Source organism: Furipterus horrens, unplaced genomic scaffold (assembly GCF_987537825.1).
Source record: "Furipterus horrens unplaced genomic scaffold, mFurHor1.1.pri manual_scaffold_7, whole genome shotgun sequence".
NCBI classification, from domain to species: domain Eukaryota; kingdom Metazoa; phylum Chordata; class Mammalia; order Chiroptera; family Furipteridae; genus Furipterus; species Furipterus horrens.
In genome coordinates, this window is record NW_028327177.1 from 93402117 (window position 1) to 93429578 (window position 27462).

General features: G+C 36.6%; 1 protein-coding gene across 1 annotated transcript in view; it reads left to right on the forward strand.

Annotated features, from left to right (window-relative positions):
* The window catches only part of DNAH12 (dynein axonemal heavy chain 12), a 291227-nt gene that overhangs the window by 52014 nt on the left and 211751 nt on the right, over nucleotides 1–27462 (forward strand). The window contains exons 13-16 of the mRNA XM_090282944.1: nucleotides 15049–15174; nucleotides 16089–16223; nucleotides 16560–16753; nucleotides 17266–17509. Coding sequence (XP_090139070.1) covers nucleotides 15049–15174; nucleotides 16089–16223; nucleotides 16560–16753; nucleotides 17266–17509 — 699 coding nt within the window. The remainder of the gene's footprint in view (nucleotides 1–15048; nucleotides 15175–16088; nucleotides 16224–16559; nucleotides 16754–17265; nucleotides 17510–27462) is intronic.

A 27462-nucleotide genomic window follows, 5' to 3' on the forward strand; every position in this document is an offset into this window, starting at 1 on the left:
TTAGTTGTGGAAGGAGAGCAGCGTGTCTGTCTAGGCCTTCATCTTGGTTGGAAGTCCTCCCTTTTCATTTTGATGATGTATTCTTTAGCCATGCAGAAGCTTTTAAGTTAAGGACGTCTCATTTGTTTATGTTTTTTCTTTATTCCCCTTGTCCTAGAGGATATATTGGTGAAATTATTGCCATATGGGATATTTGAAATTTTACTGCTATAATGTTTTCCTCTAGGACTTTTATGGTGTCACAGCTCATTTTTAAGTCTTTTATCTATATTGAGTTTATTCTGGTGTATGGTATAAGTTGGTGGTCTAGTTTCATTTTATTTTATTTTTTTGCATGTACCATTTCTGTTCTCCCACCATCATTTGTTGAAGAAGCTATTTTTACTCCATTTTATGCTCCTGTTCCTTTATCAAATATTAACTGTCATAGAGTCATGGATTTATTTCTGGGATCTCTATTCTGTTCCATTGATCTACGTGCCTGTTCTTATGCCAGTATCAGACTGTTTTGATCGGAGTGGCCTTGTAATATAGATTAATATCAGATATTGTGATCCTTCCAGCTTTGTTCTTTCTCAAGATTACTGAGGCTTTTTGGGATCATTTTTTATTCCATATAAATTTTTGAAATATTTGTTCTAAATCTGTGAAATATGTCATTGGTCTTTTAAAAGGGATTGCATTGAACCTATAGATTGCAGTATGGATATTTTAATGATATTACTTTTTCCAATCCATGAACACAGTATATGCTTCATTTTTTGTATCTTCCTTAATTTCTTTCCTTAGTGTTCTAAGTACAGGTCTTTCACCTCCTTGGTTAACTTTATTCCTAGGTGCTTTATTTTTCTTGTGGCTAAGTAAATGGTTTTTTTCCTAGGTTCTGTTTCTCATATTTCATTGTTGGTGTACAAAAATACCTTCAATTTCTGAATGTTGACTTATATCCCATTTTTCCAAATTCACATATTAGGTTGAACAGTTTTTTTGTAAAACCTATAGGGTTTTATATGTATTCTATCATGTAATCTGCAAATAATGTCAGTTTTACTTCCTCCTTTCTAATTTAGAGGCTTTTCTATTTTTTGTTTTATCTCTATGACTAGAACTTCCAATATTGTGTTGAATAAAAGTGCTGAAAGTGGACACCCTTGTCTTGTTCCTGACCTGGGGGGAAAGCTTTTAGTTTTTGCTCATTGACTGTGATGTTGGCTGTAGGTTTCTCATATATGGCCTTTATTATGTTGAGATATGCTCCCCCTATTCCTAATTGGCTGAGGTTTGGGTGCTGTACTTTATCAATGTTTTTTGAACATCTATTGATATGATCATTTGATTTTTGTCTTTCATTTTGTTTATGTGGTGTAGTACATTTATTGATTTGCAAATATTATACCATGCTTGCATCCCTGGGATGAATTTCATTTGATCATGGTGTATGATCTTTTTAATGTATTTATGGATCTGGTTTGCCAATATTTTGTTGAGGATTTTAGCATCTATGTTCATCAGTGATATTGGCCTGTAGTTTTCTTTCTTTGTTATGTTTTTACCTGGTTTTGGAATTAAGATAATACTGGCCTCATAACAAGTTTGAAGTATGACCTCTTCTTGAATTCTTTGGAATAGTTTGAGAAGGATAGGACTTAGCTCTTTTCTAAATGTTTTGTAAATTCACCCGTGAAGCCGTCCAGTCAAGGGCTTTTGTGTACTGGGAGTTTTTTGATTATTACTTCAATATCACTAGTTGTTAGTCTATTCAGGATTTCTGCTTCTTCTTGATTCAGTTTTGGAAGATTAATATTTCTAGAAATCTTTCCATTTTGCCCAGGTTGTTAAATTTTTGTCATATAGTTGTTAGTAGTCATTTCTTACAATCCTTTGTATTTCTGTGGTATTGGTTGTAATTTCTCCTCTTTTGTTTCTGATTTTATTTATTTGGGTCCTCTCTATATTTTTATTGATGAGTCTGGTTAAAGGCTTGTTGATTTTGTTTTATCTTTTCAAAGAGCCAGCTCCTGAATTTTTTGATCCTTTGAATTATTCTTTTAGATTCTTATGTCATTTAATATTGCTCTGAACTTGGTTATTTCCTTCCTTTTACTTGCTCTGGGCATTTTTTCTTTTTTTGTTGTTCCTCTAGTTCTTGTATGTAGGGGACCACTCCTTGTGGTTTCAGGAACTGTAGCCCAAGCTGTGAGCCACCTCCCCTTGGACCCTGCCCCCAAGGGAGACATTAAAGTCTCAGTAGAAAACCAAAATGTTGTGCAGCAGACAGGACCAAAAGCCACTAAGAGGGTTCCCGTGGGCATTGGGTTTAAAGAATGCATATTATGCTTTAGAGCTTGCTCCGCTTTTCTTATCTCTTAGTTAACTATAAACAATCCGTAGCTAAAAATGTATGAAGCCTTACACCTGATGTCAGCGTGGCGCCAGGATGTTTAGCAGACCATGACACAGACTGGTCACTGTATTCTCTATTTTGATATTTATAATCAGTAACTGTCAATTGTAACCCAAGCATCTGAAAGCTTATTGGTGATTCATAAATCTTGACCCTGTATCTCCCAAATCCCCTCCTCAATAAAAGGCATGGGAGATGGAAGTTCTACACTTTCTCCATTAGAGAGATTAACCACCTCCCATTCCCCCCAGATAAAATACAGTGTCCTGGATAAATTTGTTCTGCCATGGTCCTGAAACCTCTGTTGGACAGAGAGTTTCCAACCAAGCCGGTGTTGGAGGAAGCTCAGCCTCACTTGTAGATGTAGGGTTAGGTTGTTTATTTGAGATTTTTCTATCTTTTTTTAGGTAGTCCTGTATTGCTGTGAACTTCTCTCTTAGGACTGCCTTCTCTGTGTCCCATAGGTTTTGGGTCGTTGTGTGTTTACTTTCATTTGTTTCCAGAAACTTTTTGATTTCTTCCTTGATGTCATTGTTTATCCATTCATTATTTAATAACATGTTATTCAGTTTCCATGAATTTGAATGTTTTTAAGTTTTTTCTTTGGCGTTGGTTTCTAGTTTCAAGCCATTGTGATTGAAGAAGACGCTTGATATGATTTGAATTTTTTTGAATTTGTTGAGGCTTGTTTTGTGTCCTACCATGTGGTCTATCTTTGAAAATGTTCCATTTGCATTTGAAAAGAATATATATTTTGCTTTGGGGAAAGGTTCTATATACATCAGTTAAGTCCATTTGATTTAGAGTGTTGTTCAATGCCATAATATCCTTGTTGATTCTTTGCTTGGAGGTTCTATCCATTTTTGACAACGGGGTATTAAAATTCCCTATGGTGACTGTATTGCTGTCGATATCTTTCTTGAAGTCCTCCAAGATTTTCCTTATATATTTATGTCCTTCTATGCTGGGGGGCGTAATTTTTCAATTTAGTTCATTTGTGTTGTTCCTTAGTCTCCTGTATTAGGTGATATCATATCGTATTTTTCTTTCATTGCCTGGCTTATTTCACTAAGCATAATTCTCTAGTTCCATCCATGTTGTCGCAAATGGCAGGAGTTCCTTCTTTCTTTCTGCTGCATAGTACTCCATTGTGTAAATGTACCACAGTTTTTTGATCCACTCATCTACAGATGGGCACTTAGGCTGTTTCCAGCACTTAGCTATTGTAAACATCACTGCTATGAACATAGGGATGCATAAGTTCTTTTGAATTGGGGTTTCAGGATTTTTCAGGTATAATCCTAGCAGTGGAATCGCTGGTTCAAAAGGCAGTTCCATTTTTAGTTTTTTGAGGTAATTCCATACTGTTTTCCATAGTGTCTGTACCAGTCTGCATTCCCACCAACAGTGCAGTAGGGTCCTCGTTTCTCCACATCCTCGCCAGCACTTGTTGTTTGTTGATTTGTTGGTGATGGCCATTCTGACAGGTGTAAAGTGGTATCTCATTGTAGTTTTTATTTGCATCTCTCTGATGGTTAGTGATGTTGAGCATTCTTTCACGTGTTTATGGACCTTCTGTGTATCCTCCTTGGAGAAGTGTTTGTTCAGGTCTTTTACCCATTTTTTAATTTGGCTCTCTTCTTGGTGTTGAGATGTGTAAGTTCTTTATATATTTTGGAGATCAATCCCTTGTCTGAGGTTTCATTGGCAAATATGTTTTCCCACATGGTTGGTTTCCTTTTCATCATGCTAATGTTTTTATTTTCTTTAATGTTTTAGAGACAACTTTATTATTTCTATAATAAGCATAGTTTATTTTACAAGGCTGTTTTAAAAGAGCCATTGAGTCATTGGATTTTGAGTTGCAGAAAATTTCATAATAATTGGCATATTAGTAAATAAATGAAATCCTGAATTTGTAGGAGACTTTCCAGTAGAAAAGTTCAACTCCAAGTAACGTTAATTCTGATAACTTACAACTTGTATGTAATCATTTCTTTTAATAAATAATTTTAATACAGTAAATTGATTATTTAACCTAACATAGACTTTTTAAAGTATATTTTATTGAATATATTGTTACAATAGTTCCAATTTTTCCCTTTGCTCCCCTCTTCACAGCACCACCCCTACCCCAGCAATCCCACCACCCCCAGCCCATGCCCATGGGTCGTGCATACGAGTTCTCTGGCTTCACCCTTTCCTATATTATTCTTTAAAAATTAATCAATTAATTAATTAATTAATAACAATAAAAATCAATCCCCCTCTCAGACTTAAGACCCTTTATAATCTTATAAAGGACAATGGGCGAAGGTTTCGTGCTCCTCTAGCTGCTTCAAGCTGGGCATGGTCATCGTCCTACCTATTCTTGGGTCCAGAAATTCCTAATAACAGTGGGGATGTGGAGGGAAGGGTGGCCTTCCCACATGGGGAAGGATCTTGCAGACTCCAGGTCAACTGACTGTCCTCAAACAATGGCGTGCTTGGTTTAACAGGCTGGCATCCTTGTTGTGGGAGCAACAAATTTGGCAACAGGGTTAAAAGGCATCATTCAATCCATAACCACTAGATGACAAAAGGCAGGTATTAATTTTTCAATGTCCCACATTAGGGCATAAAAGGGCTTCTTTGGAGGAAGGAGTGTAAGGCACAGCACACCTGTCCAAAACCCTTTTGCCCACTATACTTAGTTTGGGCTTAGGGGAATATTTTAGGTTCCCCCCCCTCTCAGACCTCTGGGCCCTTTCTGTCCAAGCATTAGAATAGAAAAGAGAAACCAGTTTTAAGGTGAAGCCCTCAGACCACCCCATTCTCACCAACCCAGCCACTTAGTTCAGGCAAACCATTGAGTCTCAGGAGGCAGCGATGCAGACAGGATTAAGTGAAGCCTACATGTACAGACAATCACTCAAGTAATGAGATCATAGGCTTATACCCTCCGGCTCAATTTTGCTTGTTTGTTGTATTGTTCATTAGTCTCCTGTAATAGGTAATAGCATAAGGTATTTTTCTTTTGTTGCCTGGCTTATTTCGCTAAGCATAATTCTCTCTAGTTCCATCCATGTTGTTGCAAATGGTAGAAATTCTTTCTTTCTGCTACATAGTACTCCATTGTGTAAGTGTACCACAGTTTTTTGATCCAGTCATCTACAGATGGGCACTTAGGTTGTTTCCAGCACTTGGCTATTGTAAATAGTGCTGCTATGAACATAGGGGTGCATAGGTTCTTTTGAATTGGTATTTCAGGATTCTTTGGATATAATCCTAGTAATGGAATTGCTGGTTCAAAGGCACTTCCATTTTTAGTTTTTTGAGGAAATTCCGAACTGTTTTCCGTAGTGGCTGCACCAGTCTGCATTCCTACCAGCAGTGCACCAGGGTTTCCTCCTCTCCACATCCTCGCCAGCACAAGTTGTTTGTTGATTTGTTGATGATGGCCATTCTGACTGGTGTAAGGTGGTACCTCATTGTGGTTTCTATTTGCATCTCTCTGATGACCAGTGATGAGCATTTTTTCATATGTCTATGGACTTTCTGTATGTCCTCTTTGGAGAAGTGTTTGTTCAGGTCCTTTGCCCGTTTTTTAATTGAGTTGTTTATCTTCTTGGTGTTGAGTCATATAAGTTCTTTATATATTTTGGAGATCAATCCCTTATCTGAGGTGTCATTGGCAAATATGTTTTCCCATATGGTTGGTTCCTTTTTCAACTTGCTGATGTTTTCTTTTGCTGAGCAGAAACTCTTTAGTTTGATGTAGTCCCATTTGTTTATTCTTTCCTTTATTTCCCTTGCCATATATGAAATATATTGGTGAAAATATTGCTATGTGGGATATCTGAAATTTTCCTGCCTATGTTTTCCTCTAGGACTTTTATAGTGTCATGGATTACATTTAAGTCATTGATCCATCTTGAGTTTATTCTGGTGTGTGGTGTAAGTTGGTGGTCTAGTTTCCATTTTTTTCACGTCCCTGTCCAGTTCTCCCCACACCATTTGTTGAAGAGGTTCTTCTCACTCCATTTTATGCTCCTTCCCCCTTTGTCAAATATTATTTGACCATATAGTCCTGAGTTTATTTCTGGGCACTCTATTCTGTTCCATTGATCTATATGTCTGTTCTTATGACAGTACCAGACTGTTTTGATCACAGTGGCTTTGTAGTATAGTTTGATGTCAGGTATTGTGATTCCTCCTACTGTGTTCTTCTTCCTCAAGATTGCTGTGGCTATTCGGGCTCTTCTCTGGTTCCATATAAATTTTTGAAGTATTTATTCTAGGTCTGTGAAATATGTGATTAGTATTTTAATAGGGATAGCATTGAATCTGTAAATTGTTTTGGGTAGTATGGACATTTTAATGATGTTGATTCTTCCCATCCATGAACATGGAATTTGCTTCCATTTATTTGTATCTTCCTTAATTTCTTTCTCCAGTGTTATGTAATTGTCCAAGTACAGGTCTCTTATCTCTTTGGTTGAGATTATTCCTAGGTACTTTATTTTTCTTGTTGCTATAGTAAATGGGATTTTTTCTTATTTAGTTTCTATCTCTGATATTTTATTGTTGGTGTACAGAAATGCCTTAGATTTCTGTATATTGATGTTGTACCCTGCTATTTCGCCAAATTTGCTTATTATGTTGAAAAGTTTTTAAGTGGAGTCTATAGGGTTTTCTATGTACACTATCATGTCTTCTGCAAATAATGACAGTTTTACTTTGTCATTTCCAATTTGGATGCCTTTTATTTCTTTTTCTTGTCTAATTGCTGTGGCTAGAACTTCCAAGACTATGTTGAATAGGAGTGCAGATAGTGGACATCCTTGTCTTGTTCCTGACTCAGGGGGAATGCTTCCAGTTTTTGTGCATTGAGTACAATGTTGGCCTCAGGTTTCTCGTATATGACCTTTATTATGTTGAGGTATGCTCCCTCTATTCCCATTTTGCTGAGTGTTTTTATCATAAATGGATGTTGTACTTTATCAAATGCTTTTTTTTTGCATCTATTGATATGATCATGTGATTTTTGTCTTTCATTTCCTTTAGGTGGTGTATTCTATTTATTGATAAGCAAATATTAAACCATCCTTGCATCTCTGGGATGAGTCCCGCTTGATCGTGGTGTATGATCTTTTTAATGTGTATGATCTTTTTAATGTGTTGCTGGATCCTGTTTGCCAATATTTGTTGAGGATTTTAGCATCTATGTTCATCAGCGATATTGGCTTGTAGTTCTTTTCTTTGTTGTGTCTTGACCTGGTTTTGGAATTAGGGTAATACTGGCTTCATAGAAAGAGTTTCGGAGTTTTCCCTCTTCTTCCATTTTTTGGAATAGTTTGAGAAGGGTAGACATTAGTTGTTCCCTAAATGTTTTGTAAAATTCACATGTTAAGCCATCCAGTCCAGGGCTTTTGTGTGTTTGGAGTTTTTTGATTACTGTTTCAACTTCACTCTTTGTTATCGATCTGTTCAGGCTTTCCACTTCTTCACGATTCAGTTTGGGAAGATTATATGTTTCCAGAAATTTGTCCATATCATCTAGGTTGTCAAGTTTGTAGTAATTTCTTACAATCCTTTGTATTTCTGTGATATCGGTTGTGATTTCTCCTCTTTTGTTTCTGATTTTGTTTATTTGGGTCCTCTCTCTTTTTTTCTTAATGAGCCAGGCTAAAAGCTTGTCGATTTTTATCTTTTCAAAGAACCAGCTCCTACTTTTGTCAATCTTTTGAGTTGTTTGTTTAGCCTCTATGCCATTTGATTCTGCTCTGATCTTGATGATTTCCTTCCTTCTACTCTCCCTGGGCTTTGTTTGTTGTTGTTGTTCTGGTTCTTTTAGCTGTAGGGTTAGATTTTTTATTGTAGAGTCTTCTACCCTTTTCAGGTTGGCCTGTATTGCTATGAACTTTTGTCTCAGGACTGCTTATGCTGTGTCCCATAGGTTTTGGGCTGTTGTGTGTTCATTATCATTAGTTTCCAGAAACTTCTTGATTTATTCCTTGATGTCATTATTAACCCATTCATTATTTAATATCATGTTATTTGTCCTCCATGAGTTTGGATGTCTTTGATTTTTTTCCTTGAGGTTGATTTCTAGTTTCAAGGCATTGTGGTCTGAAAAGATGCTTGCTATAATTTCAATTTTCTTGAATTTGTTGAGGCTTGTTTTGTGTCCTGTCATGTGGTCTATCTTTGAAAATGTCTCATGTGCATTTGAAAAGAATGTATATTTTGCTTCTTTTGGGTGAAAAGTTGTATATATATCAGTTAACTTCATTTGGTTTAGTGTGTTGTTCAATGCCTCAATATCTTTGGTGTTTCTTTGCTTCAAAGATCTGTCTATTTTTGATAATGGGGTGTTAAAGTCCCTTACTATGAGTGTGTTGCTGTTGATATCCTTCTTGTAGTCTTCTAGTATTTTCCTTATGTATTTGGGTGCTCCTATATTGGGTGCATATATGTTTACCAGGGTTACATCTACTGATGCATTGTTTCCTTAAGTATTAGGAAATGTCCTTCTTTGTCTCCTTTGATGACCCTTGCTGTGAAATCCGTTTTGTCTGATATAAGTATTGCTACACCAGTTTTCTTTTTTATGTCTGTTTGCTTGGAATACTTTTTTCAAACCCTTCACTTTCAGTCTGTGTAAATCTTTTGTTTTGAGATGTGTCTCTTGTAGACAGCATATATGTGGATCATGTTTTCTATCCATTCCGCTACCCTATGTCTTTTTTTTAAATGTTTTATTGATTATGCTGTTACAGCTGTCCCAATTTCTTTTCCCGTTGTTCCCCTCTACTCAGTGACATCTCTCTCTCCAGTTGTCCCCCACCCTTAGTCCATGTCCATTTGTTGTGCATATAGTTCTTCTCAACATCTTCCTATATACTCCACTTCCTCCTATGATGCTTCTTAATTCCCATACCATCTCCTTCCCTTTTCCCCCTTCCTCCTCCCTGCTAACCTCCCCCATAATTTTCCCCATGCCTATCATTATGTTCACACTCTCATTGCCTACTTAGTTTGTCTTTGTTTCAGTTCCCTAGCTTCTGTTGTTGGTTGTTGTGATACAGTTTTCAATTTAAGGTTCATAGTTTTGATCCTCTTCCTTCTAAACAAGTCCCATTAACATCTCATATAGTAGTGGTTTGGATCTAATGAACTCCTTTAATTTTACTTTGTCCTGGAAGCACTTTCTCTGCCCTTCTATTCTGAATGACAGCTTCACTGGATAGAGTAATGGTAGTTGTAGGTTTTTGCTTTTCATTCCTTTGAATATTTCTTGCCAGTTCCTTCTTGCCTGCAGAGTTTCTTTTGAGAAATCAGCTGACAGTGTTATTGGGACCCCTTTGTATGTAATTGTCTTCTTCTCTCTTGCTGCTTTTAAGATTCTCTCTTTATCCGTAATTTTCGACATTTAGATTATAATGTGTCATGGTGTGGTTCTCCCTGGGTCCAGTTTTGGAACTCTCTGTGCTTCTTGGACCTGTAAGTCTATTACCTTCCCCAAGTTAGGGAAATTCTGCTTCATTATTTTTTCACATAATTTCTAAATTTCTAGTTCTTCTTCTTCACATTTTGGCAACCCTATGATTCAGATGTTGGCCTGCTTATAGCTGTCTGATAAGTTTCTGAGCCTCTCCTCAATTTTCTCACTTCTTGTTCCCTGTTTCTGTATTGGTTGACTGTTCTTTCCCCTATGTTCTGATTTGTTGATTTGATCCCTGGTTTTCTTTCCCTCACCACTAGTTGCATATGTGTTTTTGTCATTTCAGCAGGACTAGCCTTCATTCCTTCCCTGTCTGGTTTAAGATCTGCTATTAGGTCTGTAAGCGCTTTTATAACCAAAGCTCTGAACTGTGCCTCAGAAAGATTTCCTATCTGCTGCTTCATTAGATTAGAAATTTGCTGTCTGATCAGCTGCGTCACTGGGATCTCTATCATGATCTGTGCCATCTTGAACAGTTTTTTGTTTGCTTTTTCTTCCTGGGGAGGGCTGTCACAGCTCCTACGCTATAGAGGGCAGAGCCCTATGCACTTGTCACAACCGGGTGACCTGTCTCACCATGCTGTGGCATTTTCTGCGGTGGTGGGGGTCCAAGATGGATTCCTGCCATTCACTCTCTGCTGAGAGACCGGGAGCCTCCACCTCCGTTCCCAACTCCACCGGGCCTCACAGTCCACGGCAATGGAGGTCTGCCTTCTTCAGCTTTGGAATCACAAGCTGACGGGTCTTGTCTGCAGCCTGGGGTGCTCCATAGGCGCTTCTCGCCTCCCCTTAATATGGGTGTCTCTGCTTACTGCTGTCCTGCTGCTGTCGCTGCTGCTGCCGCAGACAGCACAGCTTGACCTCTCCTCCCTGGCCTCACCCCTCCTACCTGTCCAGATGAGCACCACTTCTTTATAACTTCATGTGTTGGACTTCCATTTATTTTCTGGAACTTCTGGTTTTTGCTGGTTTTGTAGTTGTTGTATTCCTTCTTAGTTGTGGAGGGAGATGGAGTGTGTCAGTCTAGGCCTCCATTTTGGCCAGAAGTCTCCTGTGTTTGTTTGCTTCCATGTCCCAGAGAGCTGTCGCTCCTGTTACATTGTAAAGGGTGGAGCCTTAGGCATTCGTCAGTAACAGGCGACATGTTTTGCCACATTGTGGCGCTGTATGTCGGGGAGGGATCTGAGAAGGAACAATGCCACTTGCCCAGCACTCGTCACTTGCCCAGCACTCGCCCCTTTTTCAAGCACTTCTCCCACTTCCGCACCAGACTGGTGCCCCTCTAGCTGCTGCCCTGGCCGTCGTTCCCAGAGTGGGTGGGTCTGTGGACGTTCTAGGACCATGGCGGCCCTTTAAACAAGCGGACTCTGCTGAGAGACTGGCAGTTTCTGCCTCCATCTCAACCCCCACTGTTTTGCATAGTCAAAAGTAATGAGGCTTGATTTTCCCCGGAGCTGGGACAGTGAGCTTCTCTGGTGAGAAGCTGGGAACGCTGCCCACGTGTCCCTCCTGACTTTTTAAAATGTGTGACTGTACTTTCCACCGGCCTGCTGCTGTTGCCCCTGCTGCCACCACCACACCGTGTCCTCTCCACCTGGACTCTGCCCCTCCTACCTATCTTGATGAGTATTTCTTCTTTATATTTTTGTTTGCTGGACTTCCATGTAGTTTGATTTTCTGGAACTTCTGGTTGTTTCTAGTTTCAAGGTAGTTGTATTCCTTCTTAGTTGTGGAGGGAGACACAGCATGTCTGTCTATGCCTCCATCTTGGCCGGAAGTTTACCCTATGTCTTTTAATGGAAGCATTTAATCCATTTATATTTAAGGTTATTATTGACAGGTATTTATTCATTTCCCTTTGTACCTGTGTGCCTCTCCCTCTCTCTTTTTTTTTTTTTTTCTTTTTCTTAAAGCATTCCATTTAGTACTTCTTGCAATGCTGGTTTTGGAGATGTATTCTTTTAGTCTTCCTTTGTCTGAGAAACTCCTTATTTCACCTTCCATTTTGAATGAGAGCCTTGCTGGATAGAGTAGTCTTGGTTGTAGGCCTTTGTTTTTCATCGCTTGAAACATTTTTGACCATTCCCTTCTTGCTTGTAGTGTTTCTGTTGAGAAATCGCTTGATAGCCTTATCAGAGCTCCCTTGTACGTTACTTGCTGTTTTTCTTTTGCTGCTTTTAGGATTCTCACTTTGACTTCAAATGTTGCCATTTTAATTATGATGTGCCTTGGAGTGGGCCTGTTTGGGTTCATCTTCATTGGGACCCTCTGTGCTTCCTGGACTTGCATGACTTTTTCTCTCATCAGGTTAGGTAAATTTTCGGTCATTACTTTTTCTATCAGGTTTTCTTTCCCTTGCTCCTCCTCCTTCTTGTATCCCTATGATTCTAATGTTGTTTTGTCTCATGTTTTCCTGCAGTTCTCTTAAACTCTTTTCATTCTTTTTCAGTCTTTTTTCATTTTGTTGTACTGTCTGGGAATTTTTTCTACATTGTCCTCTAACTCACTGATCCAGTCCTCTGCTTCATTTATCCCACTTTTGATTGATTCTACTGTATTCTTTAGTTCAGAAATTGTATTCTTCATTTCTTCCTGGTTCTTATTAATAGTTTCTATGTCCTTTTTTATGCTGGTATAGTTCTCTGTAAGTTCCTTGTAGCTTCCCTGCAATTCTTTCTAGTTTCCTTGGAGTTCCTTGTAATTTCCCTTGAGTTTGTCGTAGTTTTCTTTGAGATTGTCAAGTACATAGAGCTTCTCTATCACCATTCTTTTGAATTCTATGTCTGATAGTTGGCTTATGTCTATCCAGCTATCTCTCTTTCTGGGGATTCCTCTTTTTCTTTTATTGGGAGGTTGTTTCTGTGTCTTCCCATGTTGGATTCTTCTTGCTTATTTTTGCTTATTAGATTTGTCTGCTTTGATTTCATGCCTTCGTGGTTTGAGATTCTGTCTAGGAGACCCGGGGGATTCAGTGGTGCACTCTCTTTGATCTCCTGAGCCTGATGCTCGTGGGATGCCCTTTTTGCCATTTGTTTAGCTGTCGGTTGTATTTCAGTTACTCTTTGGTGGATCCTTCCCTCTGGCTAGTTGATTGAGAGTCACTATTCCCACCTTGTCTTGAGTTCTTTTGTGGAGACACTGTTAAAACATAAACACACAACCCAGGCAAGAAACCCACACCCTCACTATCGGAAGCAAATGAGTCAGTATTAATATGAATGTAGAGAGGTTAAGACTATTATACTGTAGGAGAAACAGATAAGTGTTGTTTTAAATGAAAGAAAGATGATTTTTGATAGGGAAATGATAGAATAATAATAATAGTATCAAGTTGGGTCAAGGCTATGTGAGACAGTAAGTAATATTTACATTGTATGTTAAAAAAGAGAGGGAAGAATGCAGAATGAAGTGAGAAGGTGGAAGTGTATATTATTAGGTTTATATAGCAGTTATATGCTATATGTTTAGTGTGAAAGGAAGGCTAAATAAAACAGACAAACAAACAAAAATTAAAGAAGAAGGATAGGAGGGAGAGAAGGTAGGGAACAGATTAAAGAAAGAGTTTTTTTAAAAAGGAAGAAAAGAAAAAATAAAATAAAATAAAAAAGGAAGAGAAAAAAAGAGGAAGAAGAAAAGAAAAAGAAAAAAAAAGGTTTTACTCAGTTTGTACTTTGAGCGCAGTCTTCTTTTTCTGGATCCACACCTGGTCAAAATTCCATGAATTTCAAATCTTTTCTGGTTGGCTGGCTGTGAGGAGACCTGGGTGATTTTTGTGGCTGCTTTTCTGTCACTCATGGGCCTGCTGCAACTTTCTGCTGTGAGCCATACTGAGTTGTCCTGCGGCACCCTCCAGCAATCCTTTAGGCTTGTCTAGCAACATTGTTCTGATGGCAAGCCAGTGTGCATGTCTCTAGTCCCCGCCCTGCTTTCGATTCTGCCTTTGCTCCTCCGTCCCTGGCTGGCAGTGTCTCACTGTTTGCCTCTCGCAGTGCTTGCCTGCCTGGAGTCCCCACTAAGTCTGCGTTTCTGCCACAGCCCTCCTGTATGGGCCCCTCTCCCCAGCTCAGTTCTGCTTTTTCATTAGTGGTGCCATGATGCATGCACCCGGGGTGCAGGGTTGCCAGCCCTGGGGGTCACCACTAGACTCAGTTCATACAGCTTCCTGTAGTCTGGGCAGCTCACTGTCCTCCCATACTTCCAGCTGTTTCAAGGAAACCTTCCTATTGTCTCCCCTCAGGACTCCGCTGGTCCCAGCTCCTATGGCAGGCGGCAGTTTCCAAGCAGATCTTGGCTAATGAGCTGGTTTGCAGCTGCCCCTTTGGGGTGTGGTGCAGCAGTGGCGCCAGGCTGGGGCGCCCAGCGACTGGGCCGGGGGTGCCCAGTGACTCCCCTTAAAGAGTGTGGGCGAGCCTTCTGCCCTTTTCTACTCCGCTCCCACACTCCCTTCCCTGCTAGCGCTATCTGAAATTCACACTCACTCACTGGTCTTCCTGTTTGTACTCCAAGCTTTTCCGCGATGGGAGCAAGCAGAGAACACTGCTACCTACTGCACCACCATCTTCAGACTCCCTCCTGAACAATTTTTGTATACTAACAGTAGACAAAAAAAAGTAGTAATGTCACTTGTTTTGTAAGGCAAAATAAAAAATGCTAAGATCTTTGCCACCAAACATTCAAAAATAAAATACATAAGAATAAAAAGAAAAAAAATTATTTAAAATCAAAAGTAAAGCCTTGCTGAACACAAAGCTGCATATTTGGTCACTTTTTCAGTCATGTATAAGGAGGAACAAGAGTGCCTTTATGTTAAATCATCTGCAAGTGAAAACTTCTAAAAAGCTTTATTTTCTGTATAGAAGTCTGCAATTGTGTGTTATGAAGTCAAATAAAAAAAATCCTGCAGCTACTGAAATACCCATCTGATTTGGGTGATATGAAATATCAGTTAAAAATCTGAATCAAATTGAAATTTGAAAGAACCCAACCAGCCCTCTCATGTTTCCTCTGTTCTCCAGACCAGTCGTTGTGGTGAAGTGGTTTCTTCTGTCTGCCCGTGGTTAAGTCTTTTCTCCAGCTATTGTTGTTGGTTCTTCTCTTTTTCATATTGCATTATATTTTCTATATAGTGTATATATTACATATGGAGTTTCTTTTGTAGGAATCCAAACGCCAAATGAGTTACTTTTTAGATGTTTTTCTATTTCCTCAAGAAGATTTAGCTTTGAATTCAACTGTCCTTCTGTGGCCTTGGAAAATTAATCCCATTTTTGATGAAAATGATGAGGTAAGTATATTTTTTGTATGTATTTTATATTCTGACATTTTAAGCACAATGTTTATTTGTTATACTTACTTGCTATCTACCTTTAAAAAGTAACTTCATGTGTCAGTATTTGAGTTTGGGGCTAGCAACATTTTATAGCGCTTCAGGCTTAGGACAGGCTATAAGGCTTAACTAGTAAGGATCTAGTAAGAAGTGAGACTGATGTGAAAAAAGTCTGAACTATTATATAACTTGATAATAATGGTAAGCACTATACTAAGTGCTTTCCATTTATTCAATCATTTAATACAAAAACCCCAGGTAATCTTATTTTCCCCAATTCATAAATGAGAAAAATAAATCTCAGAGAAGTTAATAACTTGTGCAATATCACAGAGATAAGAAGTAATGGAATCAGGATCCTGAATATAGTTTAGATTTTGAAAAAGTCCTAATGTAAACCAGTTTCTTCTCAATTGGGAAGTGAGATGGTACGGTAATGAAAAGTCAGATAAACCAAAGTTGTAATCCAGATTTTGACTTTAATGATTTTATGACATTGGACATGCCTCTTAACCTCTGTAAGCCTAAATTTCTTCATCTCTGAAATGAGAGTAATAGTACCTGTGGTAATATAAGATTTTTAATAGTTCTTGACAAATGGCATGTGTTTAATAAATGGTAGTTTTTTAATTATAATCCCAGAATCAGTTAAATAGTTAAGGTACCTGATTAATAAATTAAAATTGTTATAGTCACTTTGAAAATCTAGGGCAATTTGTTGGTTGATTACTCTTTGCATTTTAATATCAGTCAATGTTTTACACTCATTTTTACTTTGATAATAGTTATTACTATATAAAGCATTAAGATTTCTGATGTGATAACTCTTTTGTAACAAAATAATTAACATGATTAAATTGTCGTTTAAAAAGCTCATTGAGAATGCTAAACATAAAAAAGAAAATGAACTAATCTCTAAAAGAGAGAAACTGATTTTGGAACTAGAAAAAGAATCACGCTGCATGGAAGAGTTCGCAGAATTTGCAGAACTGGACCGCATGCAACAGGTCTGATACATATGTAAGATTGTACCTATGGCTGGCTCACAGATTAATACAGGACATGTTTACATAAGTTTAAAAATATAGAAAAACATGTTCTTACTATGACAAACAGGGGCTTGACTCTTAGTCCTAGAAGTAGTACTGCTTATGTAATCTTTTTCTGACTTAGTTTTGCAAGATGTAACCATATTTTTTGCTCTCTATCATAGTAGTGTTGTGAAGCTGATATTTAAAGTTTCTACATAAATGCAAGGACATAGTCTATGCAGTATCATATAATCTTATTTTTATAACATTACTTGGATATCTCCTGAGATTAAAAAAAATATTTGTTTTCAGTATGTGACTGATGTAAGACAACTACAAAAACGTATTCAGGAATCTGAAGAAGCAGTTCAGTTTATTAACAAAGAAGAGGAACTTTTCAAATGGGAATTGACAAAATATCCTGAACTGGATAAATTAAAAGTTAACATTGAGCCTTATCAGAAGTTTTTTAATTTAGTTTTGAAGTGGCAACGAACTGAAAAACGGTAATTTCTGGTAATATAGTAAAAATTAGGCAAATGATGTAAAACGGATTCATAAAATAAATGTATATTGATTTTTTGGTGTTGGCTAAGGGTTTAGAATAGGACTTATCCATTAATTTAAAAGAGAACCAAGTATCATATAGGAGAAGCATCAAATGTTGCTAAGGTATTTCCAGAGGTGATTTGTTTTTTAATGAAATTAATTAATTAGTTTGATGAACGTTCCCACCAAAAATTAGAAATGTGGAGTGAAACATGCATTTCACTTGAGTATTCTTAGTCATCCACTTACAGTCTGGTGCATATTTTAGCCATGCAGCATAGCCAAAATGATGGTTTTAATCTTGTCTCTTTACCATCAGCTCTATCTGTATGACTAAGAGAAGCTGTTAACCACTCTTGCCCTCACTTGTTTCTTTTGTATAATGAGAGTTCTAGCCTCTAGAATCCCAGAAGTCCCTTCAAACTCCAAAAGTTTTTGAGTTTACTATTATTTTTTTCTTTTAATTCAGGTGGATGGATGGAGGGTTTTTGGACCTTAATGGGGAAAGCATGGAAGCTGATGTAGATGAATTTTCCCGAGAGATTTTTAAGACACTGAAATTTTTCCAAATGAAGCAAAAGAAGGAATTACAAGAAAAAAGAAAGTCAGCGAAAAGACGATCTCTGGAAACAGAGAAACTTGAAGAAGAACCAAAGGAGAATCCTACTATTACTATGTGCTCTACAGTAATGGAGCACATAAAAGTTTTTAAGGTATGAACACACTTCATGGTATTTTAGAAAGCCATGGTAGGGCTCTTCGCATCATCAATTGGTAATAAAGAGAAATAGATTTGGGAGTAAAATCAAAGATGAATCCAGAAAACTTGATCTGTCACTGAATCCATGCTTCATTTTTTTCTTGATGAAGTCAGCAAAACCAATTCCTCCATAGAACAATGCTTGATAAATATAAAAGACTATAATAACTAGATATACAATGACATAAAGAAGGTAAAAAATTAATAGGACAGACCAATTAGCCTATACTAAGGACAACAGCACATGGTACCAGTTATTTAGAAGTTTTAGAGTCACACTACCTAGGTTTATATCACAATTCTGTGCTTGTTAGTGGTGTATTTAGGAGAAATATATAGCCTCTTGTACCTTGGTCACCTCATTTATAAAAAGAGAATAATAACAGTTTTTGTGACAGTTAATATTACATCCAACTTCCCAAGGCACTAGTGACAGTGAATTCTAATGGCAGTGCCAAGTTTATACTGTCAATATTCTCAAGCGCAAACTATGTGATAGGATTTTGAGCTTTGTTTCTGTCTATGTTTAGCACTCCAAGATTCAATGAGCTGTATAAAAAAATTTTTAAGTAACTACTTAAAATTATTCTCACTGTTTAATGTGTTTTCATGGTTTTAAAAAATATAAAAAGATGTACCTGAAAAGTCTCCTTCCAAAGTTTTCACCCATGTAACACAGGTTATCAATGTTACTGCTTTCTTGTGTATACTTTCACAGTTTTGTTACACATACAACAATGTGAATATATTTTCTTATCCTTTCATTGTTTTACATAAAATATAGCACACTATATATATTATTTCCCCCTTGGTTTTGAATAATTTGTCTTGGGGGTCTTTTCTCATTGTATATAGAGCTTTTTCATACTTGTTGAGCACTTGAATGGAGTTAGTCTTTTGTTTCCTCTTCAGCCTCCTAAGGAGGTGCTCTCCACACAGGTTGGCTATAGGCTATACTCTCAGCTTTTTGAATGAGTGAAAATATAATGAATTTTTAATGAAGCTAAATTTATCCACTTCAAGAGTATGTCCTGTCTACTTTGTAGGTGTTAAAGACTTACTTATTTAACAAATACTTACTGAGTGCTTGTTATGTTATATCATATTCTGATGACTCCTGGGGAATATTATGGTAACCAAACACAGATGATGGTTATAATAGCTGGAAGGTTAAAACCAAAGTCCTTAATAATCAAACTTGAAAGTTGGATATTCTATGTTGCTCCAATTCTTAAAAAATTTACTTTATTCAATTATTATTTTTTTAAAAAAACAAAAACATAACTGTTGTACAAAAATAAAATAAATGTGTCAAATATTTTATTCTACTTACTAATTAATGAGAGAACCAGTAAGTTTGGTTCAAAGAGCATTTGAGGAGCTGAGTATAGGCAATTAAATAAAGGAATGGTAGAAAAAGATCGGTAGTGTTGATTGGTTAATATCATACAGGACAGTATACCATAACAATATGCTATTATACCATTTGAAGTTATGTTTGTGATTAGGCAGCAATTACTTGCTATACTGGACAAAAACCTCAATGCTAATATGTAATTTTACAAAGTCTGGGACTTTAAGTAGTAAACAGTGAGTTGAACAAAATACAGTCTTTAAACAGTTAAACTTCTCTTAGGTGGTCCCTGTACCTCATATGACATTGAAAGTACATGCCACATACCATTTTTTGCCTCCCCCCAAGTTTAAAAAAGTTTTAAAGTATAGTTCACATACAATATTAAATTAGTTTCAGGTGTACAACATCGTGATTCTGTATTTATATACCTTATAATGTGGTCACCACAATGAGTCTATTAACCATCTGCCACTGCATAAGGTTATTATGATATCAATGTACCTGTGTTGTACATTATATCCCTGTGACATATGTGTTATAACTGGAAGTTTGTACCTCTTATTTCCCTTCTCTTTTTACTTACCCATCTCTTTACTCCTATCCTCTGGCTACATCAATTTGTTCTCTGTATTTGCACCTGTTTCTGTTTTTTTGTTTTGTTTTGTTTGCTTATTTGTTTTTTTGAGTCACATATGTAAAATCATTATGGTATTTGTCTTTTTTTGTGCCTTATTTTACTTAGCATAATACCCTATAGGTCTATCCATGTTGTTACAATTGCCAAGATTTTCTTATTCTTTTTTATTGTTGAAAATAACATTTCATTTACATACCACTGCTTCTTTATCCATTCATAAATCAATAGACACCTAGGTTGCTTCAATGACCATAGAGGTGCATAATATCTTTCAGGATTAGTGTTTTTGTTTTCTTTAGATAAATGCCTGGAAGTGGAATTGCAGAGTCATATAGTAGTCCCATTTTTCATTTTTTGAGGAACCTCCCTACTGCTTTCCATAGTGGCCACACCAATTTACAATCCTACCAACAACGCACAAGAGTTCCCACTTCTCCACATCTTTGCCGATGCTTATTTGTTACTTTTTTGATGACAGCCATTCTGAAAGATATGAAGTGATATCTCATTGTAATTTTGATTTGTATTTTCCTGATAATTAGTGATGTTGAGCATCTTTTCATATGTCTGTTGGACACCTGTATGTCTTCTTTGGAAAAATGTCTTTTCAGGTCCTCTGCCCAGTTTTTAAATCAGATTGTTTGTTTGTTTGTTTTGAGTTTATGAGTCCTTTCTATGTTTTCGAATTAATTCCTCATCAGATATGCCATCATTTGAAAATATATTTTCTCATTCAGAAGGTTTTCTTTTTGTTTTGTTGATGATTTTCTTTGCTGTGCAAAAACCTCTTGAATTTGATGTAGTCCCATTTGTGTATTTTTGCTTTTGCTGTCCTTGCTGGGAAGATATATCCAAAAAAATGTTGCTGAAACTGATGTCAGAGTGTTTACTGCCTATATTTTCTTTTAGAAGTTTTATGGTTGTATGTTTTACCTTTATGTCTTTAATCTATTTTGAGTTTCTATATGGTATAACAAAGTGGCCCAGATTAAGTTTTTGCATGTATCTATTCAGTTTCCCCAACACCATGTATTAAGGAGACTGTAATTTTCTCATTTTGTATTCTTGTCTCTCTTGTCGTATGTTAATTGACCAGATAAGTGAGGGTTTATTTCTGGGCTCTCTATTCTGTTCCATTGATCTATGTGTCTGTTTTTGTGATGGTACCAGACTTTTTTGATTATTGTATCTTAGTAGTATAGTTTGAAATCAGGGAGCATGATACCTTCAACTTGTTTTTTCTCAAATTTCTTTGGCAATTTGGGCTTTTGTGATTTCATATAAATTTTAGGATTCTTTGTTCTAGTTTTGTGAAAAAATGCCATTGGTATTTTGATAAGAATTGCATGAAATCTTTGAGTGGTATAAATATTTTTAAAATATCCTTCCAATCCATGAGCATAGTATATCCTTCCATTGATTTATGTTGTCTTTAATTTCTTGCATCAATGTCTTACAGTTTTCAAAATACAGGTCTTTTACCTTTTGGTTAAATTTATGGTAGGTTTTAAAATTCTTTTTGATGCAACTTTAAAAGCATCTGTTTTCTTAATTTTTCTTTATGATAGCTTGTTATTATTATTAACATCTATTTATGAAATCTAAAACTTGGGAAACCAGTGTCCTATAATATTGTGCTGGAAACAAAATTGGTATTGAGTAGTATTGATTGATTGCTTTCATTTCTGAAAAAATATTTTATGTATTTAAAATGTTATCATTAGTTTACTGTTTTTCCTTTGTTTTGGCTTGCTGTTTAAAAGATAGACTTGTTGAGATAGAATGCACACATCATAAAACTTACTCTTTAAAATGTGCAGTCAGTGGTTTCTTAGAGTTGTGCAAATATCACCAATATCTAATTTGAGAACATTTTCATCACTTCAAAAAGTAAGGCCATAATCACTAACAATTACTCTCCATTCTCTCATCCCAGGCTTTGACAACTACTAATCCAGTTTCTGTTTCTATGAATTTATTTTTTCCAGACATAAAATTGAATCATATAGGTTGTAGCCTTTGTGACTGACTTCTTTCACTTAGCATATTTTCAAGGTTCATCCATGTTGTAATATATATCATAGTTTATAACTAATTCTGAAACATATATTTTATTTTCATTATTATTTTAAAAATAATTTTTATTGTTTTTCTATTACAGTTGTCCAAATTTTTTCCCATATGCTCCTTTCCACCCATCCCAACTCCCACTTCTACAGTCAATTTCCACACTGTTGTCCATGTCTATGTGTCATTCATACATATTCTTTGACTAGTTCCTTTCTCTTCTTTCCACCCTTCTCCCCTGTCCCTCTCCACTCTGGACACTGTCAGTATGTTTCTTATTCTCCTGTCTCTGGTTCTCTTTTGTTCATTAGTTTATTTTGTTCATTAGATTTCTCTTATAGGTGAGATCATATGGTAATTGTCTTTCACCGACTGGCTTATTTCACTAAACATAATACTCTCCAGTTCCATCCATGCTGTTGCAAACAGTAGGAGTTCCTTCTTTCTTTCTGCTGTGTAGTACTCCATCGTGTATATGTAGCACAGTTTTTTGATCCACTCATTTAGTGTTGGGCACTCAGGCTGCTTCCAGCACTTGGCTATTGTAAATAGCGCTGCTATGAACATAGGGGTGCATAAGTTCTTTTGTATTGGTGATTCGGGATTCTTAGGGTACATTCACAGCAGAATTGCTAGGTCAAAAGGTAAATTCTGTTTTTAGTTTTTTGAGGGAATTCCATACTGTTTTCCACAGTGGCTACATCAGTCTGCATTCCCACCAACAGTGCACTAGAGTTTCCTTATCTCCACATCCTTGCCAGCACCTGTCAGAATGGACACCATTACTAAATACTTCATTCTATTTTATTGATGAATCATATTATATTGTGTAGATATACTACATTTTGTTTATTCATTCACTTGATAGACATTTATGTTGTTTCCATTTTTAGCTATTATGAATAATGCTGCTTTGGATATTTATATACAAGTTTTCATGTGGGCATATGTTTCTTTATTTTTAAAATAGTTTATTGTTTATGCTATTACAATTGTCACAATTTCCCCCTTTACCCTTCTCCACCCGGGCCTCTCACACTCCCTCAGGCAATCCCCACACCATTGTCCACATCAATGGGTCATGCATATATGAGTATGTTCTTTAGCTAATCCCTTCACCTTCTTTCAACCAGTCCTCACCCTCCCTCCCTCTTAGAGCTGTCAGTCTGTTCCATGTTTCTGTGACTCTTATTCTATTTTGCTCATTAGTTTATTTTGTACATTAGATTCTACATGTAAGTGAGATCATATGGTATTTGTCTTTGAATGACTGGCTTATTTCACTTAGCATAGTAGTCCCCAGTTTCATACACGTTGTTGCAAAAGGTAACAGTTCCTTCTTTTTTACTGCTGCATAGTATTCCATTGTGTAAATATACCACAGCTTTTTTTTTTTTTTTTTAAATCCACTCAGTCACTCATGGGCACTTAGGCTGTTTCCAGATCTTGGCTATTGTCAATAATGCTGCTATGAACACAGGGGTACATATTTTCTTTTGAGGGGTGTTTTGGCATTCTTAGGATATATTTCCAGAAGTGGAATTGTTCAGTCAAAAAGCAGTTTCATTTTTAATTTTTTGAGGAAACTCTATTCTGTTTTCCACAGTGGCTGCACCAATATGCATTCTTACCAACAGTGTACTGGGGTTCCATTTTCTCCACATCCTCACCAGCACTTGTTGATTGTTGATTTATTAATTATAGCCACTTGGCAGGTGTGAGGTTGATATCTCATTGTGGTTTTACTTTGCATCTCTGTGGTCCTAGTGATGTTTAATATTTTTCATATGTCTATGGGCCATCTATATGTCCTCCTTGGAGAAATGTCTATTCAGGTCCTTTGCCCATTTTTTAATTGGGTTGTATTTTTGGTATTGAGTCATATAAGTTCTTTATATATTTTGGAAGTTAAACTTTTGTCTGATGTATCATTGACAAATAATGTTCTCCCATAGTAGGTTCCTTCTTCATTTTTTTTTGTAATAATTTTTTTATTTTTTAATTATAGTTGACATACAATATTATATTAGTTTCAGGTGTACAACCCAGGATTAGATATTTATATAACTTATCAAGTGATCAGAGAAAGACAAAGGCCATACGATTTCACTTTTATGTGAAACAAACAAACAAAAAACTAACAAACAAGAAGAACAGGAAGAGAACAGTTCCAGAGAACATTTTGATGGTTGCCAGATGGGATGGGGGCTGGAGGCATGGGTGAAAAGGTGAAGAGATTAAGAAGTACAAATTGGTAGTTTCAGATAGTCATGGATATGTAAACTACAGCAAAGGGAACATAGTCAATATATTGTAATAAGTATGTGTGGTGTCAGATGATTGTTTTTTAAGCTGTGCAGAAGATTTTTAATTTGATGTAGTCCTATTTGTTTAGTTTTTCCTTTGTTTCTCTTGCCTTAGGAACTATTTTGGCAATAATATTGCTACATGGGTTGTCTGAAATTTTATTGTTCATATTTTCCACTAGGACTTTTATGGCATCATGACTTATATTTAAATCCTTTATACATTTTGAATTTTTTTTGGTGTATGGTGTAAGTTGGTGGTCTGGTTTCATTTTTTTGCATATACCAGTCCAGTTTTTCCAACACCATTTATTGAACAGTCTGTCTTTACTTCATTGTATGCTCTTGCTTCCTTTGTCAAATATTAATTGACCATAAAGGCATGGGTTTATTTCTGGGCTCTCTGTTCTCTTCCATTGATTTATATGTTTGTTCTTATGCCAGTACCAGGCTGTTTTGATTACAGCGGCCTTAGAGTATAGTTTGATATCAGATATTGTGATCCCTCCACTTTATTCTTCTTTCTCATGATTGCTGAGGCTATTTGGGGTATTTCTTGGTTCAGTATAGATTTTTGGAATATATGTTTTAGATCTGTGAAGTATGCCATTGGTATCTTAATAGAAATGGAGTTAAATCTCTAGATTGCTTTGGGTAGTATGGACATTTTAATGATGTTAAATATTTCAATTCATGAATATGGTATATGCTGTCACTTCTTTGTATCTTCCTCAACTTCTTTCTTTAGTGTCCTACAGTTCTGCAAGTACAGATCTTTTATCTCCTTGGTTAAATTTATTTCTAGGTACTTTTTTTTTTTTTTTGGTGCAATAGTAAGTGGGATTCTTTTATTAGTTTCTCTTTCTGATAGTTCACTTATTGGTGTATAAAAATGCCATCAATTTTGAGTATTCAATTTGCATCCTGTTACTTTGCTGAATTCATTTCATTAGATCAGGTAGTTTTTTGGTGGAGTCTGTACAGTTTTCTATGTATAATATCATGTTGTCTGAGAACAATGACAGTTTTACTTTCTCCTTTTCAATTTAGATACCTTTTATTTCTTTTTCTGATCTGATCTCTGTGGCTAGGACTTTCAGAACTATGTTGAAATAGAGTAGTGAAAGTGGATATCGCTGTCTTTTTCCTGATCTTAAAGGAAACACTTTTAGTTTTTGCTTCTTAAGCGTGATGTTGGCCATAGGTTTTTCATGCATAGCCTTTATTATGTTGAGGTATGATTTCTCTATTCCCACATTGCTGAGATTTTTTTAAAAAATATAAATGCATGCTGGATTTTATCAAATGCTTTTCTGCATCTCTTGATATGATCATGTATTTATGTGATGTATCACATTTATTGATTTGCAAATGTTGTACCAACTTTTAATCCCTGGGATAAATCCTACATGATCATGGTGTATGATTTTGTTTTTGTGTTGCTGGATGCAGTTTGCTAATATTTTGTTGAGAATTTTAGCTTCTATTATCATCAGGAATATTGGCCTATGATTCTCTTTCTTTGTTGTGCCTTTATCTGGTTTTGGAATGAGGATAATACTGGCCTTGTAAAAAGAGCTTGGAAGTCTTCCCTTCTCTTGAATTTTTGGGAATAGTTAAAAGGATAGGCGTTAGTTCTTTGAATGGTTGGTAAATTTTGCCTGTGAAGCCATATAGTCCTGGGCTTTTGTTTGCTGGGAGTTTTTTTGATTACTGCTTCAAAAACATTTTTAAAGTATATTTTATTGATTATGTTGCTACAGGGGATCCAATATGTTTTTCATTTGCTCCCCTCTGCCCAGTACCCCCACTTCCCTCCAGCAATCTCACCCTCCTTAGTTCATGTCCATGGTCATGCATATAAGTTCTTTGGCTTCACCCTTTCCCATATTAATCTTAACTTCCCCCTGTCTATTTTATACCAACCAATTATGCTTCTTAATCCCTGCACCATTTCACCATTTCTCCCCTTTCCCCCTCCTAGCTGATAACCTTCCAGATGATCCCCATAACCTATCATTCTGTTCCTATTTTGGTTTGCTTAGTTTGTTTTTGTTTTTACCTTTTAGATTCAGTTGTTGATAGTTGTGAGTTTGTTGTCATTTTAATGTTCATAATTTTGGTCTTCTTATTCTTAAGTAAGTCCCTTTGACATGTCATATAATAACGGCTTGGTGATGATTAACTTCTTTAGCTTTACCTTCTCTGGGAAGCACTTTATCTGCACTTTCATTGTAAATGATAGCTTTGCTGGATAGAGTGATCTCGGTTGTAGGTCCTTGCTTTTCATCACATTGAATACTTCTTGCCAGCCCCTTCTTGCCTGCAAAGTTCCTTTTGAGAAAGCAGCTGATAGTCTTGTAGGCATCCCTTTGTAGATAACTCTGCTTTTCTCTTGCTGCTTTTAAGATTCTCTCTTTATCTTTCACCTTTGGCATTTTAATTATGATGTGTCTTGGTGTGGTCCTTTTTGGGTCTAGCTTGTTTGGAACTCTCTGTGCTTCCTGGACTTGTATATCTACTTCTTTCATCAAATTTGGAGAGTTTCCCTCCATTATTTTTTCACATGAGCTTTCAATCTGTTGTTTTTCCACTTCTGGCGCCCAATGATTCAGATGTTGGCATGTTTAAAGTTGTCCCAGAGGTTCCTAAGCCTCTCCTCATTTTTTTAAATACTTTTTTTTTAAGTATATTTTATTGATTATATTGTTACAATAGTTCCAATTTTTTCCCCTTTGCTCCCCTCCGCCCAGCACCCCCCTTCCCCGACAATCGCCTCCCTAAGTCCATGCCCATGGCTCACCCTTTCATATATTCTTCTTCTTTTTTTAAAAAATAATTAATTAATTAGTTAAATATTTTAACAATAAAAAATAACAATCCTTCCCTCTCAGCCTTAAGACCCTTTATAATCTTATAAAGGACAATGGACGAAGGTCTCGAGCTCCTCTAGCTGCTTCAAGCTGGACGTGGTCATCGTCCTACCTACCCTTGGGTCAAGAAATCCCTAATAAGAGTGGGGATGTGGAGGGGAGGGTGGCCTTCCTACAAGGGGAAGGATCGTGCAGACTCCAGGTTGGTTGGCTGTCTCTGGACAACGGCATGCTTGGTTTAACAGGCTGGCATCCTTGTTGTATTCTGGGGGCAACAGGGTTAAAGGACATCATTCAATCCGTAACCACTAGATGACAAAAGAGAGGTATTAATTTTTCAATGTCCCATATTAGGGAAAAGAAGGGCTTCTTTGGAGGAAGGTATGCCAGGTACATCTCACCTGTCCAAAACCCTTTTGCCCATTATACTTAGTTTGGACTGAGGGAAATATTTTAGGTTTCCCCCCTCTCAGGCCTCTGGGCTCTTTCTGTCCAAGCCATTAGGATAGAAAAGAGAAACCAGTTTTAAAGTGAAGCCCACAGACCACCCCATTCTTCACCAACCCAGCCACTTAGTTCAGCCAAACCAGTGAGTCTCAGGAGGCAGCAATGCAGACAGGATTAAGTGAGGTCTATACGTACAGACAATCACTCAGGTAATGAGAT